Source organism: Oncorhynchus kisutch, linkage group LG27, assembly GCF_002021735.2.
Source record: "Oncorhynchus kisutch isolate 150728-3 linkage group LG27, Okis_V2, whole genome shotgun sequence".
NCBI lineage: Eukaryota > Metazoa > Chordata > Actinopteri > Salmoniformes > Salmonidae > Oncorhynchus > Oncorhynchus kisutch.
This window is the reverse complement of record NC_034200.2, coordinates 18,621,287-18,640,522: the sequence shown is the minus strand read 5'-3', so window position 1 is coordinate 18,640,522 and position 19,236 is coordinate 18,621,287. Positions and strand designations below refer to the sequence as shown.

The 19,236-nt window shown below is 40.4% G+C and overlaps 1 protein-coding gene across 1 annotated transcript in view; it reads right to left on the bottom strand.

Annotated features, from left to right (window-relative positions):
- The window catches only part of LOC109872384 (apoptosis regulator Bcl-2-like), a 61,906-nt gene extending 53,954 nt beyond the window's left edge, over window positions 1–7,952 (bottom strand). Inside the window, exon 1 of the mRNA XM_020463592.2 lies at window positions 6,809–7,952. Within this exon, the coding sequence (XP_020319181.1) occupies window positions 6,809–7,354 (546 nt within the window). The 5' untranslated portion in view covers window positions 7,355–7,952. The remainder of the gene's footprint in view (window positions 1–6,808) is intronic.
- Between the last annotated feature and the right edge of the window lie 11,284 nt (window positions 7,953–19,236).

The following is a 19,236-nucleotide window of genomic DNA, read 5'->3' as shown; positions in this document are numbered from 1 at the left end:
AACTCCCGTACGGGCTCGGGAGAGATGAAGGTTGAAAGTCATGCGTCCTCCGATACACAACCCAACCAAGCCGCACTGCTTCTTAACACAGCATGCATCCAACCCGGAAGCCATCCGCACCAATGCGCCGGAGGAAACACCGTGCACCTGGCCACCTTGGTTAGCACACACTAAGCCCAGCCCACCACAGGAGTCGCTGGTGCGCGATGAGACAAGGACACCCCTACCGACCAAGCCCTCCCTAACCCGGGCGACGCTAGGCCAATTGTGCGTCGCCCCACGGACCTCCCGGTCGGTTACGACAGAGCCTGGGCGCGAACCCAGGGACTCTGATGGCACAGCTGGCGCTGCAGTACAGCGCCCTTAACCACTGCGCCACCCGGGAGGCCCTACACTTGATCATTCTTGAATAAGTACCTCCATTTCTTTTTGTTTTTACTCTAATTTATTTTGTGCCTCTATAGTAGTTTTCCATTACCACCTACCTGCGCTGTTACTTACTCTTTCCTTTATCAGTCTAATCTCGTTTGACCTAAACTGCTTTTGTTTTAATGATGAGTATTGTATTGAATGGCCTCTAAAAGTACATTTAAAAGTAAGGGGATCTGCTGTACCTATGTTGTGCAAAAAAAGTCAATTATTTAATCAATAGGATTCGATTACATTTTCAATATCCCCGTCCACGTGGACATTCTGTAAGAGTTGTATATATGGAGGCCAATTAGATGGTGGTCCAATGGTATTCGGTCTCCTATTATTATTTTTTAAATGTTTACTTTTGATGCCAGCAATAATGAGACTAGAAAGTAGTCCAGATGGCTAGTTTGATTAAGCCTCCTCCATGTATATCTCACTAGGTCAGGGTTTTTCAGCCTCCATATATCCACTAGTTCTAATGTATCCATGATCTTCATGATCTCCTTAAGTGCTTGAGGGTGATAGTTTGTGGTGTGATTTTCTTTACGATCCATTGAGCTACTTAAAACCGTATGATAATCTCCTACCATAATAATAGATTCATTCGTTGCTTGTGAGCTCAATAGATTAATATATATATTTTAGAAAAAGTGTGGATCATTATTATTTGGCCCGTATAATTCATTAGCCAGATCTGTTTTTGATCCAATAGCATATTTAAAAACTGTTTGCACAGTTTGCACAATCAGATCAAAATGTGTATTAATTAGTATAATCACCGCTTTTGAGTTTCTTTGCCCATGACAAAAATATATTTCTCCCTCCGAGTCCTTTTCCCACCCAACCTCATCTATTTTCGTAGAATGAGTTTCCTGTAAACAATAGATTTGTTTTATTGTTTCTCTTTTAGACAAGTAAAAATCTTATTTTGTTAAGATCTGCCAAGCCATTACAATTATACCTGGCTATACTTATTTCCCCACTTACCATAATGATACCAAAGTTTCAAGTATACTTACCACAACCAATGTTTGTAAACTTACCATTAAAAAGGACCATGATGATTAAGTGTCCATATAGCTGTACCATAATATTTGTACTGTTAAGCATACTGTAGCTGCAATTCCAATTGTCCTCATATTCCACCCACTAAAACCTACCCCCATATCTGGGTCTGTTGTCACTAAGACCATCTCCCTGACTCATGACGCACATTTGCATCCTTGGCTGCCAATTGGTGTAGGCCCAGAGGGAAATAACATAAATATCATAAATATCTTTGAGGGTGCTTTTTAAGAGAACTAACCAAATAACATGGATAACAGACAGAAAACAAGAAATAGTAACAATAATAGATCATATTAATAGAAATAACAACAGCACAATCTTATAAATGCATGCTCATATTTAGAGAGTCCTAGCAAGACTATAAGCATGTCAGCCCAGCCTGCTCAGTTCATTCGATTCAATTGTCCTAAAAGTTTTGAAAAAAAATGAAGAGAAAACGACCTATATACGCAAGACCAGTTCTTAATGTCCATCACATCACATCCTCATTTATATCCTGTTTAATTCTTACAAAAAAAGGAAGAAGGAAAAAATAACATTGATTCTAACGTCCTCTAATGGCAGCAAGTAAAACATTGTCTTAGGCATCACACTGCCCATAAAGGAATACCCACGTTTAACTTACAATTGACTCTGACACAGCCATGGCACAATAGCCAAGAATACATGCAGTACTGACAATCCAGAGCAAGTAAACCTGTAAAACCAACCCTCTCTCCACCCATACACATTATTTTTCATTCCAGGGTCGTTACTCTAACACATTGGCTGTTGTTTACAGGCCAAAATCATTGGGATCAAGAATATATAAAAGGTAGCGTAAATATCTTATATATAGAAATATATAATATACCTCTCACTTATAGAAGTACTACCAGTGGTGGAAAATGTACCCAATTGTCATACTTGAGTAAAAGTAAAGGTACCTTAATAGAAAATGACTCAAGTAAAAGTGAAAGTCACCCAGTAAAACACTACTTGAGTAAAAGTCTAAAAGTATTTGGTTTTAAATATACAGTTGAAGTCGGAAGTTTACATACACTTAGGTTGGAGTCAATAAAACTTGTTTTTCAACCACTCCACAAATTTCATGTTAACAAACTATAGTTTTGGCAAGTCGGTTAGGACATCTACTTTGTGCAAGACACAAGTAATATTTCCAACAATTGTTTACAGACAGATTATTTGACTTATAATTCACTGTATCACAAATCCAGTGGGTCAGAAGTTTACATACACTAAGTTGACTGTGCCTTTAAACAGCTTGGAAAATTCCAGAAAATGATGTCATGGCTTTAGAAGCTTCAATTAGGCTAATTGACATAATTTGAGTCAATTGGAAGTGTAACTGTGGATGTATTTCAAGGCCTACCTTCAAACTCAGTGCCTCTTTGCTTGACATCATGGGAAAATTTAAAAAAATCAGCCAAGACCTCAGAAAAAATATTGTAGACCTCCACAAGTCTGGTTCATCCTTGGGAGCAATTTCCAAACACCTGAAGGTACCATGTTCATCTGTACAAACAATAGCACGCAAGTATAAACACCATGGGACCACACAGCTGTCATACCGCTCAGGAAGGAGACACGTTCTGTCTCCTAGAGAGTAATGTAATTTGGTGGGAAAAGGGCAAATAAATCCCAGAACAGCAAAGGACCTTTCAAATGGAAAATGAAAGGTGGATCGGCGATGGCTATAAGGCCAGTGACGTCGACCGCCGCCCGAACAAGGAGAGGGACCACCTTCGGCGGAAGTCGTGACATTAAGTATCAAAAGTAAAAAAGTATAAATCATTTACAATTCCTTTACTAAGATGGCACCATTTTCTTTTCTTTTTTTAAAATTTACGGATAGCCAGGGGCACTCCAACATTCAGACATCATTTACAAACGAAGCATGTGTGTTTAGTGAGTCCGCCAGATCAGAGGCAGAAGGGATGACCAGGGATGTTCTGTTGATGAGTGCGTGTATTGGACCATTTTCCTGTGCTGCTAAAGCATTGAAATGTAACAAGTCAGGGAAAATGTATAGAGTAAAAAGTACAATACTTTGTAGTTGTCAAAAATATAAATAGTAAAACAACGTACAGATACCCCAAAAAAACTACTTAAGTAGTACTATAAAGTATTTTTACTTATGCACTTTACACCACTAAGTGCTTCCATAAGCCAGTTATTGTGTTAGTTCTACCATTAACTTTAATCAGTTTATCCCAGTGTTAACCAGCCCGCCACACACTAATAGAGACAACAACCATGTTGACAATACCTAATCAATTTGACGGGGTGTATCGGAACAATAATAATCCTTTACATTTTTTATATTGAGATATATTTTTTAAATGTAAAAGGGTAATAACACCAAATATTTTAGGATCGTATAGGCCTACTGTCCTGTTGGAAGGTGAACCTTCGCCCCAGTCTGAGGTTCTGAGCACTCTAGAGCAGGTTTTCATTAAGGATCTCACTGTACTTTGCTCCGTTCATCTTTCTCTAGATCCTGACTAGTCTCCCAGTCCCTGCCACTGAAAAGAATCTCCACAGCACGATGCTGCCACCACCATACATCACCGTAGGGATGGTGCCAGGTTTCCTCCAGACGTGATGCTTGGCATTCAGGCTAAAGAGTTCAATCTTGGATTCATCAGACCTGAGAGTCCTTTAGTTGCCCTTTGGAAAACTCCAAGCGGGCTGTCATGTTCCTTTTACTGAGGTGTGGTTCCGTCTGGCCAATCTACCATAAAGGCCTGATTGGTGGAGTGCTGCAGAGATGGTTATCCTTCTGGAAGCCCTGTCAGAGTGACCAATGGGTTCTTGGTCACCTCCCTGACCAAGGCCCTTCTCCCCCATTGCTCAATTTGGCCGGGCTGCCAGCTCTAGGAAGAGTGTTGGTGGTTCCAAACTTCTTCTATTTAAGAATGATGGAGGCCACTATGTTCTTGGTGACCTTCAATGCTGCTGACATTTTTTGTTACCGTTCCCCAGATCTGTGCCTCGACACAATCCTGTCTCGGAGCTCTACGGACAATTCTTTTGACCACGTGGCTTGGTTTTTGCTCTGACATGCACTGTCAACTGTGGGTCCTTATATAGACAGGTGTGTGCCTTTCCATATCATCTCCAATCAATTTAATTTACCACAGGTGGACTCCAATCAAGTTGTAGAAACATCTCAAGGATGATCAATAGAAACAGGATTCACCTGAGCTCAATTTCGAGTCTCATAGCAAAGGGTTTGAATACTGATGTAAATAAGGTATTTCTGGTTTTTTACATTTGCAAAAATTCTAAAAATCTGTTTTCACTTTGCTATTATGGGGTATTGTGTGTAGATTGATGAGGAAAATGTTTATTTAATCAAATTTGAATAAGGCATTATCGTAACACAATGTTGAAAAAGTCAAGGGGTCTGAATACATTCCGAAGATGTCTGAGAACACCACATAATATGAGCTGAATTATAAACATCAGGGAATTTTGCCCCTTGAAAAGTTAAACTATTATGATAGTGTCTGTTTGCATTGTCAGTTGGATCTCTGCAACATTCTTAATTTAGCATGAACAGTATTTGTATTTATATTACATTTACAGAATTTATGTGACATTTTTCTGGCATGACGTGAAGCTCACTCACTTCTCTATAGCCTCTGACGTCACATCAGAGACCACATTTTTGGGATGTGCAATTGTCGCCAATGATCACAAGGCCCTGGCAAAATGACCCAGAAAATCGTTTACGTATACTTTCCCATAATCCTGAATTATCCATTGGATTAAAAGATTCCCTTCAATTCCCGTGGATATGGCACATGAAACCCCGTCGTCTCAACCTCAGTCTTGAAACATTACTGTTTATGCTGACCTACATACAAAAGTACATAGTTAGACTGGGATGTCGGGTATCAGGCTCCAGAGACCTCTCACACACAGACAGACATGGCAGCCACAGCCCGATCCACCATCCCATGACCAAAGGACTCCAACTGAACCGAAATGCACTGGAGGGTGCACGTTACATGTTAAACATACAACCTGGCTCTAGTCTGTGGCTCTGTACTCCTGGGGGCCCCTCTCTCCTCTCTGTGCTTCCCTTTGATATGTGGCACAACCTGACACCTTCAGGGGCAGAGGAGACTCAAGGGGAATGTTAAACGCTCCATCCTTTAGAGATGAAATGCTCCACATAAATCATTGATTAGCCTTCACCCCTCCCGTACCCACCCCCATCTACCACCTTGCTTCCTGGCTAGATAGCTGAAACGGTGCAAACGCATGTTATTTTATCATTAATAGCACTTCTGCCAATTAGGGACACATTTTTGGTTGTTTGGCCTTATAAATGTAGAGCTGTAGAGGACAGCAGTCGTAAAGGGGTGGCCACATTGTTCATCTTCAGAGGGGAAATAGTAGTAACAAAAGAAAAACAGAACAGAGGATGTTGTGTGGCTGGTAGTGGTGGATGTGCATACTCAGATATTTGGTGGTAAATGCATTGTGTGTGTGTGTGTGTGTGTGTGTGTGTGTGTGTGTGTGTGTGTGTGTGTGTGTGTGTGTGTGTGTGCGTGTGTGTGTGTGTGTGTGTGTGTGTGTGTGTGTGTGTGTGTGTGTGTGTGTGTGTGTGTTCGTGTGTGACTGTGGATCCAAATCAAGTATCCGAAATGTGTGAGCGCGTGTGTACAGTATAGATTTAGTATGGGGATCTCATAGTTTTTTGGTCATGTAGATCTCTGATAAGTGGTCCTCATCTTTTGTCCTGTCTCGCCCGGGGCTGATAGCCTACACTATTAACTTGATGTCACCCTTTCCCCTGATGTGTGTCTGTCCTGCTCTGCCCTGCCATGGATGTGGAACTACACAGATATAATGATCCTATCCTACTAGTGCCTCAGCCGCCCTGTGTGCAGTACAGACTGTTCTAGGCTGATAGCCTGTCACAGACATCTATGTGTGAAAGCAGCAGTATAATAACAGCAGTATAACAGGCATGGGCTATAGGACAAAATAAACAAAATAACATTTAATATGTTTTATTGTCACATACACCGGTTACGTGCAGTGAAACGTTTGGTTTTACCCCCCACCCTGGAATATATCCCCCACCCTGGAACTACAAGGCATCTGCCACTGATGGCTACAGTCGACGGAGGCGGGTTTGAGCGTAGGGAGGTGTGACAGCGACGGTAATATTTCATTGGCCAGACGTGCTAGACAAACAGCCAGAACATCAAATCGGGAAGACTAGTAAATTATGTCGTTCATATCCAGACGTTCCCTCCGCATCATGCGTAGGCTAATGTAAACTAAAGCAGTAGATTACACATACCCATCCCCCGTTCTCCTGAATCCAGTTGAGCAGTGGTCCATTTAGATACTCTGTCATCCACACCGCGATGTGATCCACCTGCGACGTCATCTCCTTGTTCACGCATTCCACGCATATTGTGCCCCCGAACTCGAAGAAGGCGATAATCCGTCCCCAGTTAACCCCATCCCTGAACAGCTCGTCTATCACCTCTCTAAATCTCCTCTCAGCCGTGGAGGATGTGAGATACAGCTGGTGTGACATCTCTGCAAAGTCGGGCTGGTACAGTCTTTCGAGTTCGTCCCCGGCCTCACGCAAAACTCTGTGAATAGCTGCATGCGGGTCCGGTTGGGAGAGCCATTTGGAAAGACTAGGGACGCTGCCCGGTCCGCCGTTATTGGCCCCGTGGCACCGCCGTGCCAAACCCGGCCGAGGAGAAATCATCGACCCATTATTAGCAGCACCTTCCTCCTCCTCGGCATCCTCGAAATCCCACGCATATCCTCGTTTCAAGAGTTTGTGACAAATGTACTTTTCCACTATAAAGCGGTTGTCGTCGTTTGCCATTATGATTGCCACTGATGACCTCAAAAATCCTCGTTTTTAAGAATAATACATCATAATTGTATATATGCACTGCATCGCACAATACATCAGATCAAACGAAAAGTGTATTTCTGAGAAAATGTTCTGTTCAAGTTTTTAGGATAGCCGCCTACAATTGAACTGTGCAAAACGAAACACTGGAAAGGGAGCGATATGTGTGGATTGAAAAACGGCCCCTTCACCCAACTAGGCTGAAACCGTGAAAAGTCCAAATATAAACCACGTCAGAATTTCCAAATGTTCCCAATTGTGCTCTCAAAATAAAATATTCGAAGCGTTGGTCAAAAAGTGGCGACAGTTCCCTTCTCTGTAGACTCCAAATCTAGACAGCCAGAAATACGGAAGAGATAAAAAATATTCTCCATATGCACATAATGTACACTACAAATACATGACCGAAAATCTACATATGAAGGTCAACGTCGCATGCATCCAGAATATGATACCGAAAACTATTCCAGCGGCGTTTTACGCATACATAAAGACGTTTTGAGTGAGGAATGTATCCCACAATTGCTGCCTGTTGTACACTCTTTGCTGCTTTGCTGGTGAGGTATTTCTTGTGTCAGGGGCGTTTCTAGGATTTGAAGACATTAGGGGCTTAGCCCAAAGCCAGTAGGGGGGTCCGGGGGCATCCTACCCCGGTAAAAAATAAGGAATTTCAAGAGCTAAATGCATTAATTTGGTGCACTTTGAGATGGACATTGAGACATTAGAACATTGAGAGATTAGATATTTTTCAGGTAACTTGCACTTTCCCACCTGCCATAGCAAACACTGCCAGTACTTAATTACAGAAACTATTTGGGTCTCTCTACTGGAACACTCTCTACTCTTTACTCTGGAACACATACAGTGCCTTCAGAAAGTATTCACACCCCCTGACTTTTCCCACATTTTGAAGTTTAAAATTGAAGTTTAAAAGCCTGATTAAATTTATATTTAGTGTCACTGGCCTACACACAATACCCCATAATGTCAATGTGGAATTATGTTTTAATTAATTTTAGACAAATTAATTAAAAATGAAAAGCTGAAATATCTTGAGTCAATAAGTATTGAATGAAATCATCAACAGTGTCGTCGTTTGCCATTATGATTGCCACTGATGACCTCCAAAATCCTAGTTTTTAAGAATAATACATCATAATTGTATATATGCACTGCATCGCACAATACATCAGATCAAACGAAAAGTGTATTTCATTGGATGTAGTGATCACAATATAGTAGCTATATCAAGTAAAACCAAAGTTCCAAAGGCTGGGCCTTTGAGGTCATACAAGAGGTTTTGTAGTGATTCCTATGTTGTTGATGTAAAGAATATTTGTTGGTCCGTGGTGTTTAATGAGGAGCAAACAGACGTTGCACTTGACAGATGTAATTGCTTATCCTAATTACTAATAAGCATGCACCCATTAAGAAAATGACTGTAAAAACGGTCAATTCCCTGTGGATTGATGAGGAATTGAAATATTGTAAAGGCAAAAGGAATGGCAAATAAGTCTGGCTGCACAACCAATTGACAAACGTACTGCAAATGGAGAAATCATGTGACTAAAAAGAAGAAGAAACTACACTATGAAACAAAGGTAAATTACATAAAGAATGATAGTAAAAAAGCTTTGGAGCACCTTCAATGACATTTTGGGAAAAAAGGCAAACTCAGCTCCATCATTCATTGAATCAGATGGTTCATTCATCATGAAACTGATTGATATTGCCAACCGCAAGATTAGCACATTTAGGCATGACATTCCAGCAACAAACGCTGACACTACACATCCAAGTATATCTGACCAAATTATGAAAGACAATAATTATAATTTTGAATTCCATAAAGTGAGTGTGGAAGAAGTAAAAAAAAGTTTAGTTGCCTATCAACAATGACAATGCACCGGGTCTGACAACTTGGATGGCAACTTACTGAGGATAATAGCGGACTATATTGCCTCTCCTATTTGCCATATCTTCAATTTAAGCTTACAAGAAAGTGTGTGCCCTCAGGGCTGGAGGGAAGCAAAAGTCATTCCTGCTTACTAAGAATAGTAAAGCCCCCTTTACTGGCTCAAATAGCTGACCAATCAGCCTGTTACCAACCCATATAACTGCTTTTTTAAACTGTGTTTGATCAGATTGAATGCTATTTTATAGTAAACAAATTGACAACAGACTTTCAACACACTTATAGGAAAGGACATTCAACAAGCACAGCACTAACACAAATGTCTGATGATTGGCTGAGAGAAATTGATGATGAAATGATTGTAGGGGCTGTTTTGTTACACTTCAGCTTTTGACATTATCGATCTGTCTGCTGGAAAATAAATTGTGTTATAGCTTTACACCCCCTGCTATATTGTGGATAAAGAGTTACCTGTCTATCAGAACACAGAGGGTGTTCTTTATTGAAAGCCTCTCCAACATAATCACGGTACAATCAGGAATTCCCCAGGGCAGCTGTCTTGGCTCATTACTTTTTTCAATCTTCACTAACAAAATGCCACTGACTCAACACTATACACGTCAGCTACTACAGCGACTGAAATGACTGCAACACTTAACACTTAACAAAGATGTGCAGTTAGTTTCAGAATGGGTGGCAAGGAATAAGTTAGTCCTAAATATTTCAAAAACTAAAAGCATTGTATTTGGGAAAAATCATTCACTAAACCCTAAACCTCAACTAAATCATGTAATAAATAATGTGTAAATGGACCAAATTGTGGTGACTAAACTGCTTGGAGTAACCCTGGATTATGGTCAAAATGTATTGATACAACAGTAGCTAAAATGGTGAGAAGTCTGTCCATAATAAAACGCTGCATGGACTACTGTTCATTCATGTGGTCAGGTGCCACAAATAGGGACTTCAGAAAATTGCAATTGGCTCAGAACACTGCAGCACGGCTGGATGTACACAGCGAGCAAACATTAATAATATGCATGTCAATCTCTCCTGGCTCAAAGTGGACATGTTGAAAGCACCGAGCTGTCTGTCAAGCACACAGCTCAGACACCCATACATACCCCACAAGTTATGCCACCAGAGGTCTCTTCACAGTCCCCAAGTCAGGAACAGATTATGGGAGGCGCACAGCACTACATGGAGCCATGACTACATGGAACTCTATTCCACATCAGGTAATTTATGCAAGCAGTATAATCCGTTTTAAAAAACAGATGTGTTATAGATATGTGTTAGTGGAGTATGGGCCTGAGGGCACACACTTAGTGTGTTGTGAAATGTGTTATGAATGTATTGTAATGTTTTGAAAATTGTATATCGGCCTTAACATAATAAATACAAAAACAAATACAAAAGTATTGAACCCCTTTTCTATGGCTTAAATAGGTTCAGGAATACAAATGTGCTAAACAAGTCACATAATAAGTTACATGGACTCACTCTGTGGGCAATAATAATGTTTAACATGTTTTTTGAATAACTACCTCATCTCTGTACCCCACACATACAATTATCTGTAAGGTCCCTCAGTCGAGCAGTGAATTTCAAACACAGATTCAACCACAAAGACCAGAGAGGTTTTCCAATGCCTTGCAAAGAAGGGCACCTATTTGTAGATGAGTAAAAAAATAGAAGTAGATTTTGAATATCCCTTTGAGCATGGTGAAGTTATTAATTACACTTTGGATTGTGTATCAATATACCCAGTCACCACAAAGATACATGGTCTTGCCTAACTCAGTTGCCGGAGGGGAAGGAAATCATTCAGAGATTTCACCATGAGTCCATTAGTGACTTTAAAACAGTTACAGAGTTTAATGGCTGTGATAGGAGAAAACTGAGGATGGATCAACAACATTGTAGTTATTGCACAATACTAACCTAAATGACAGAGTGAAAAGAAGGAAGCATGTACAGAATAAAAATATTCCAAAATATGCATCCTGTTTGTAATAAGGCACTAAAGTAAAACTGCAAGAAATGTGGCAAAGAAATTCTGAATACAAAGCCTTAACTTTGTGGCAAATTCAACCACTCTTCATATTTTCAACATGGTGGTGGCTGAATCCTGCTTTGGGTATGCTTGTCAACAGCAAGGATTAAGGAGTTTTTTTAATGATAAAATGGAATAGAGCTAAGCACAGGCAAAATCCTAGAGGAAAACCTGGTTCAGTCTACTCTCCACCAGACACGGAAAGATTAATTCACCTTTCAGCAGGAAAATAACCTAAAACACAAGGCCAAATCTAAACTGGAGTTGGTTACCAAGAAGACAGTGAATATTCCTGAGTGGCTGAGTTACAGTTTTCACTTGAAATCTGCTTGAAAATGGTTGTCTAGTAATCAACAACCGATTTGACAGACCTTGTGTCAGGATTTGGCCAGGGTTATTCCGGTTTTGGTCACTAGATGCCCCCATTGTGCTTTTTGACCCTTTTGTTTTCCCAGTTATTATTTGCACCTGTGCCTCGTTTCCCTTGATTGGATTTAAACCCTTAGTTTTCCTCAGTTCTTTGCTCTGTGTTTGTATGTTAGCACCCAGCCATGCTGTGAACTCTTGGTTCTTTAGTTGGATTTTCTTGAGGTACTCTGGTTTTGTTCTTGTTTATTTTTTATTCTTCTTTTGAGGTTTGTTTTTTCCCTGCTGTTCTTACCTCTTTGTGGATTTTCCTTGTGTCTTGGAGGATATACATTTTTTCTTTATTAAATCACCGTCTCTAGTACTGCTGTGTCTGCCTCATCTTCTGGGTTCCAACTATTAGTGGCTCAGTTTACTAAGTGACTGTTTCTCACACCGGAGACCTGAGTTCGTAACCGGGTCCTGACATCTTGGAGAATTTTTTAAAAGAATAATGTGCAAATATTGTATAATCCAGGTGTGCAAAGCTCTTAGAGACTTACCCAGAAATAGAAGCTGTAATCGCTGCCAAATGTGATTCCAACATGTTGTACACTCAGTGTATTTCTGGCATCAACAAAATCTCTGTAAAACGTTACTTCATAGCTCTAGAGATGTGTGGTTATGGTGGACACTCATATCAGACTGAAACACTACCCCCCCCCCACACACACACACACACACACACACACAAAAAAAGACAATCAAAAGGTTTGGGGCTGGTCCAAAAACATCCGGGGCTGAAGCCCAGGCCTAGTGGCGCTACTGTTCCTCACCCATCCAAAGTTATCCCTTGTGGGTTTGTTTGGAGTAGGTCTACATGTTCTTCTCATTTGGTTACTTAAGTTTAATCTGGAATACAATTGAGAAATTGATGCCATGATAGGCATGATAGGATTTTGACCTTGAATTCTTATCTAATGCATAAAAGTTTGACATAACCCTAACCTTTCCCTGAGATTTCATGGCTTTTACTCTCCGAAACCCTGCCTGATTAATAATTCCTGAACCCTTATTAGACAGGACTACACCATTCATTCATAAAGGGACTGTTTTAATCTAGCCCACATCTCACTGGTGGATGTATATTTGGATGTTCTGTGTTTTGCTCTTTCTTCCAGTGTGTCTGTGTATCTCTCGCTCAATCTCTCTGTCTATATCTATCTATACATTCCCTGACAGGGCAACACAGCTCCTAAATCCTCATGCAGTCTTCCTGATGATCTGAGGGAGCTACACTACCGGTCAAACATTTTAGAACACCTACAGTACTCATTCAATAGTTTTTCTGTACTTTTACTATTTTCTACATTGTAGAATAATAGTGAAGACATCAAAACTATGAAATAACACATATGGAATCATGTAGTAACCAAAAAAGTGATAAACAAAATCATAATACATTTTATATTAGTGATGACAGCTTTGCACACATTCTCTCAATCAGCTTCACCTGGAATGCATTTCAATTAACAGGTGTGCCTTCTTAAAAGTTCATTTGTGCAATTTCTTTCCTTCTTAATGCATTTGATCCAATCAGTTGTGTTGTGACAAGGTAAGGGGGTATACAGAAGATAGCCCTATTTGGTAAAAGACGAAGTCCATATTATGGCAAGAACAGCTAAAATAAGCAAAGAGAAATGCCAGTCCGTCATTACTTTAAGACATGAAGGTCAGTCAATATGGAAAATGTCAAGAACTTTGAACGCTTCTTCAAAAAACCATCAAGCGCTATGATATAACTGGCTCTCATGAGGACCACCACAGGAATGGAAGACCCAGAGTTACCTCTGCTGCAGAGGATAAATTCATTAGAGCGTCGTGTCTTTGGCTATGCCGGATTAAGCGATATGACATTCTATTCTATAAAATAATTTCTCTGTAATTAATATTACCTGATTGAGCTAATCATGTAAATGTAATTAACTAGAGAGTCGGGGCACCACAAAATAATATTTATAGAGCTGTTATTTTCCGAATAAACTCTTAAAGACCTAGTAATATTTTACATCAATAGCAGTCAATATTAATCCTCACCTTAATTCAGTCTCATCTGAAAGTTGTAAATTCTTGCTTATCTGCACGAACCCTGGCTAACAAGTTGAATCAGCAATACAAAATTGGGTTTAAATATTTATTTGCTAAATACCTAACTAATCACACAGAATTACACATACACATAATTAATCCTAACTTGATTACAAATTACGTCATAAAGGAAAATGTCCCTGGCGGGCAGAACAGATATGACAGCTGTTTACACAAAAGAAAAGGGTGTAACGGCCGTCATCGGTGGAAGAAGGTGAGGACCAAGGTGCAGCGTGGTATGTGTCCATATTTATTAAATGAACACGGAAATAACAAAGAGAAACGACCAAAAACAGTTCTGGCTGGTGCAGACACACAACAGAAAACAGAAAGCTATCACCCACCAAACTCAAAAGAAAACAGGCTTGACAGCTGCCTCTGATTGAGAACCATACCAGGCCAAACACAGAAATAGCAAATCATAGAAAAACTCACATAGACAACCCACTCAACTCACACCCTGACCATACTAAAACAAAGACATAACAGAAGAACTAAGGTCAGAACGTGACAAAGGGGCTGGGTTTGGGTGAAAGAGCGGGAAGACTGAGGGACACAGGGCGAAGCTGTGCTATCGTAAATATAGTATCTTATGCATTCTAAATTACTGCCCATTTGGAAAAGGAAAATGCAATAAATATTTACTCTGAGCTGCGCTTCAGTAGGTTGGTGGTAGATGGAAGGCCGTGTTGCCCAACCGAGTCCTTTGTCCTTGGTGGTCTCTGGTGGTCAATTGAATACGTTGTAGTAACGTCGTTGTGTGGTAGACGGGATACTCTGTCTGTTCCTTCCTAACCTGCGTTTGCAGCTGCTGTTGCTAACTCAACGGCTAGGAGGTATCACTTCTGAAGTGAATAAGAGTTCAAAGTTCATACCATTCGCAACCAAAGCTCATGCTGATGTTGGCTTCGTTCTGTAGTTATTATCTGAACCATTCTGACATTAGACCATCATCCTCACATCCTCGGAAGAGGAGGATACATTGTCGTCAAGGCTTTATATAGGAAGGGAGAGGAGGGCGTGTTTGAAAAGTTTTATAGCCCATGTCCCTTCACAGGGGCGGGCCACTTATTGAGCAGACCCTAACCTTATGAAAACCCAAATTTCACATTTTAGAAACTAAAATCACATTTCATCCCATCACAAATAATTTCATATTCAAACATTTAAATTGAACAACAATTCCATGTGAATCCGATAACTCTGATGTGTAGACTTTACACTGTAGAGTTTATGTCATCTTATCATTGATGAGAATGTCTCAGATGACAACCGAACTGACATCATTTTCATTATGTACCACTGCATATGTTCAATTGGTTGGATTACCAGAATATAGTTCATTTCCCCCAACCTTCTGATGTTCCCAGAATCTCTACTTTAACTAAGGGGTTTGCAAATGTAACATCATTCAATAGGGTAGAGAGAGGAAAAAGGGGGGAAGAGGTATTTATGACTGTCATAAACCTACCCCCAGGCCAACATCATGACAAGGACCACCACAGGAATGGAAGACCCAGAGTTACCTCTGCTGCAGAGGATAAGTTCATTAGAGTTACCAGCCTCAGAAATGGCAGCCCAAATAAATGCTTCACAGAGTTCAAGTAACAGACAAATTTCAACATCAACTGTTCTGAGGAGACTGCATGAATCAGGCATTCATGGCCGAATTGCTGCAAAGAAACCACTACTAAAGGACACCAATGACAAGAAGAGACTTGCATGGGCCAAGGAACACGAGCAATGGACATTAGACCAGTGGAAATATGTCCTTTGGTCTGGAGTCCAAATGGTTGATTTTTGGTTCCAACTGCTGTCTTTGTGAGACGCGGTGCGGGTTAACGGCTGATCTCTGCATGTGTTTTTCCCACAGTAAAGCATGGAGGAGGTGTTATGGTGTGGGGGTGCTTTCCAGCATGGCTGCCACAGCATTCTGCAGCTCTACGCCATCCCATCTGGTTTGGTTTTAGTGGGACTATCATTTGTTTTTCAACATGACAATGACCCAACACACCTCCATGCTGTGTAAGGGCTATTTTACCAAAAAGAAGAGTGATGGAGTGCTGCATCAGATGACCTGGCCTCCACAATCCCCCAACCTCAACCAAATTGAGATGATTTGGGATGAGTCGGACCGCAGAGTAAAGGAAAAGCAGCCAACAAGTGCTCAGCATATGTGAGAACTCCTTCAAGACTGTTGGAAATGCATTCCAAGTGAAGAGAGTGGTTGAGAGAATGCCAAGATTGTGCCAAGCTGTCATCAAGGCAAAGGGTAGCTATTTGAAGAATCTCAAATATGAAATATATTTAGATTTGTTTAACACTTTTTTGGTTACTACAGGATTCCATGTGTTGTTTCTTTGTTTTAATGTCTTCACTATTATTCTACAACGTAGAAAATAGTAAAAATAAAGAAAAACCCTTGAATGAGTAGGTGTTCTAAAACTTTTGACCGGTTGTGTATACTATAGCTACCTGCTGCCCAGACTGTTCTGTTCCCCTCATGGAAGATGAAAGTCCACTACTCAAACAGAATATGTAAAACCTCACATCCACCCACAGTACACACAGTAGCCCCCCAATAACCACCCGGCTGAACACACACACTGTACATCAAAACTGAAACGCTCCGTAATGGTACAAAACATCCCCTCCACTCAACATCTGTAAACACAGGAGCCAGGATTGATCAACTGTAACCATAGGTTGTGTATGTATCTAGGCTGTGCAACCCTCAGCAACGGAATAATGTAAGCACATAATCCAAACAAAGCAAACACAGATACACAAATACATTTTTTACAATTTAGTCATCTATTGAAGTGGTTCTCAAACTGTGGGGCGTGTCCCTGTGGTTGGGGCGGGAGGTCCCAACAAGCCCATGTCAGCTAATGTTTTTTTAGCCTATAGATTTTGTGGTTTGAGTCAACTCAAATATCACATGAATTCACATTAGACATGGCAAAATGTGAACAATTGCAAAGTTAGTTTTAAAACTACAAAAATGTTTTCTGCACCCCATGACAGAATGTGTAGAATTGCAGGAAATATGCTTTAAACCTGAAAAAAAAGGATCTCCGCCGAAAGGAGAGGTGTGAACAGTTGGTGTCATGTGTGGTGTCACGAGCAGTACTTGTGCGCACGCGCGCAGGGGTGGTGTGGAATGTGGAATGGGGCTGAGTGAAAAGGTTTGGGAACTCTTGATTTAGCAGAGTCTTATGCAGACCTACTTATAGTCAGTGCATTCAACTATGTATACTTATACATATGGTATACGTTAGGTTCCATACCAGTGTAATAACAAAGCCTAAAAGCTTTCAAAAGAGGCCTGTGTTCAGCAGCCTACTGAGTGCAGAAAAAATTATCATATTTAACCTAAAACAGAGATCTAGATGGGCATTGGAAGGAGGAAAAACCCCACCTAGAACTAAAACAGGACACATTGTAAAAGAAAAAAGATAAGAAAAAATGACATTTTCCAAAGTTATTTATTTTATTATGTAAGAAAATAAGACAAAGCAACATTGTTCTACTACTTACATTTTTATTTTCAACGGCACACAAGGTGAAATTCTTACCCGTTTGGCAAAAACGAAACAGAACAGAACACAACCAATATAATGGGAACAGAAGCGGAATGCATCATGAAATTTTCAGTAGTACTGTACTTATAAACTCTATATAATCTTTGAAATATCTCTGGACGACACCAACGAATGGGAAAACTAGAGCATTTTAAAACTTGGTGGTAGTGTTTTAACATATTGTGAGCATAGGTTTCATTTGCATAGCTTAAGTGTTAAAACAAAATAGCTTTGTCCATGAACTACATATTATACCAAATGTCTATCAACTACAACATTAATGTGCTGCTAGAAGCAAAACAACTCACACAGATGATAACATGACAGGTAGACACAGAAACCTTGCTGGACAGTGACAGTATGCCTTGAACCAATGTCAAATGAGAACCTCAGTGTTGATTCATGCATTCTCACTTCCGACATTTTGGTTTTGAGTAAGGCCTTTTTGTACAAAAACTAAACTGGAATTGACGACAACAACAAAAAACACGGTAAAACAGTATCAAATTAACTGGTAAACCACAAGAGGCTCAAGTCAAGTTTTTTTTCTGTGGATGAAATTGGATTATTTTAGCATCAACATCTGTAGTTCTCTCTTTTAAGGCTTGGAATGGGTCCCCACAATTGTCGTGCTTGACTGCATTACAAACTATTTCTAGGATAGAACAGAGAAGCAACATCAAACAAAATAAATCTCAAATAGTTGCATCGTACTTACAGAAATGGTCTCTTAATACATCTTGGCATTCAAATATTGGTGGCTTTTCAAAAGATGATGTATATTTTCTGATTTGTAGCGTATTGTTTGTGTTAAAGTGAAGTACATTCTCCACATAGTTGATCGATGGAAGGAAGACTTGCATTTTCCTCTTTAGAGGACTTCAGGAGGGATCTGTGAATACTTACCGAGACAAATAACAATCAGATAGGAACGCATTGGATGACGTCCACAGTGACTGTGCATGAAATGTCAAATCAGATAATACAATAGCACACAGAGCTCCTCAATGAGCTTGCCAGTCCCTCTTCGTCTCTTGGCCTCTATATAAAATACAGCTCTGGCGCCCTCTCTAGGCCCAAGGGGACTTTGCTCGAACCTGCGAGTCACACCCCATGCCTTGTCATGACACCACCCCATCAATCTTATTAAGGAGTCAAAATATGTACACAGATCACACATACAAAGACTCTCAACCCCCTCAGGAAAACAGGAAAGAGCGGTCATCAGCTGTTAGTGGATTTGTTCCTCTACTACATCGTATGACTGTCCCATGCTGACCTTTAACCTGTCGCTTCTACCTCAGGTAGAAAACACAAATAAGATGGCGTGAAAGTGACAGGCAAATAAGAGGAATATACATTAGAGGAGGTTTCTCTTTTTTCCCAGCCATCACCAGTGTCCAATGGCTTTTCTCTCTCCCTGGAGTAGGCTGGGTCAGTGTATAGTCCTTCAAACACATTGTAACATAACACTGCATTAAAATCTCTCCCATCGGCTTCTTCACAAAGCCCCTACATGCACAGCACACACAAATTCCTTTGTACTTCCACATACAATCTCTCTACCTGAAAATGCCTTGGATGTTTATTTCCGGGAAGCAAATGACATTTTTGCATTGCCCTCTTGCTATGCCCTCTCTCATTACTGTTTTTATTTGATTTAACCTTTATTTAAATATGCAAGTGAGTTAAGAACAAATCATTTTTTACAATGACGGTCTACCCTGACCAAACCTGGACGACGCTGGGCCAATTGTGTGCCGCCCTATGGGACTCCCAATCACGGCCGGATGTGATTCAGCCT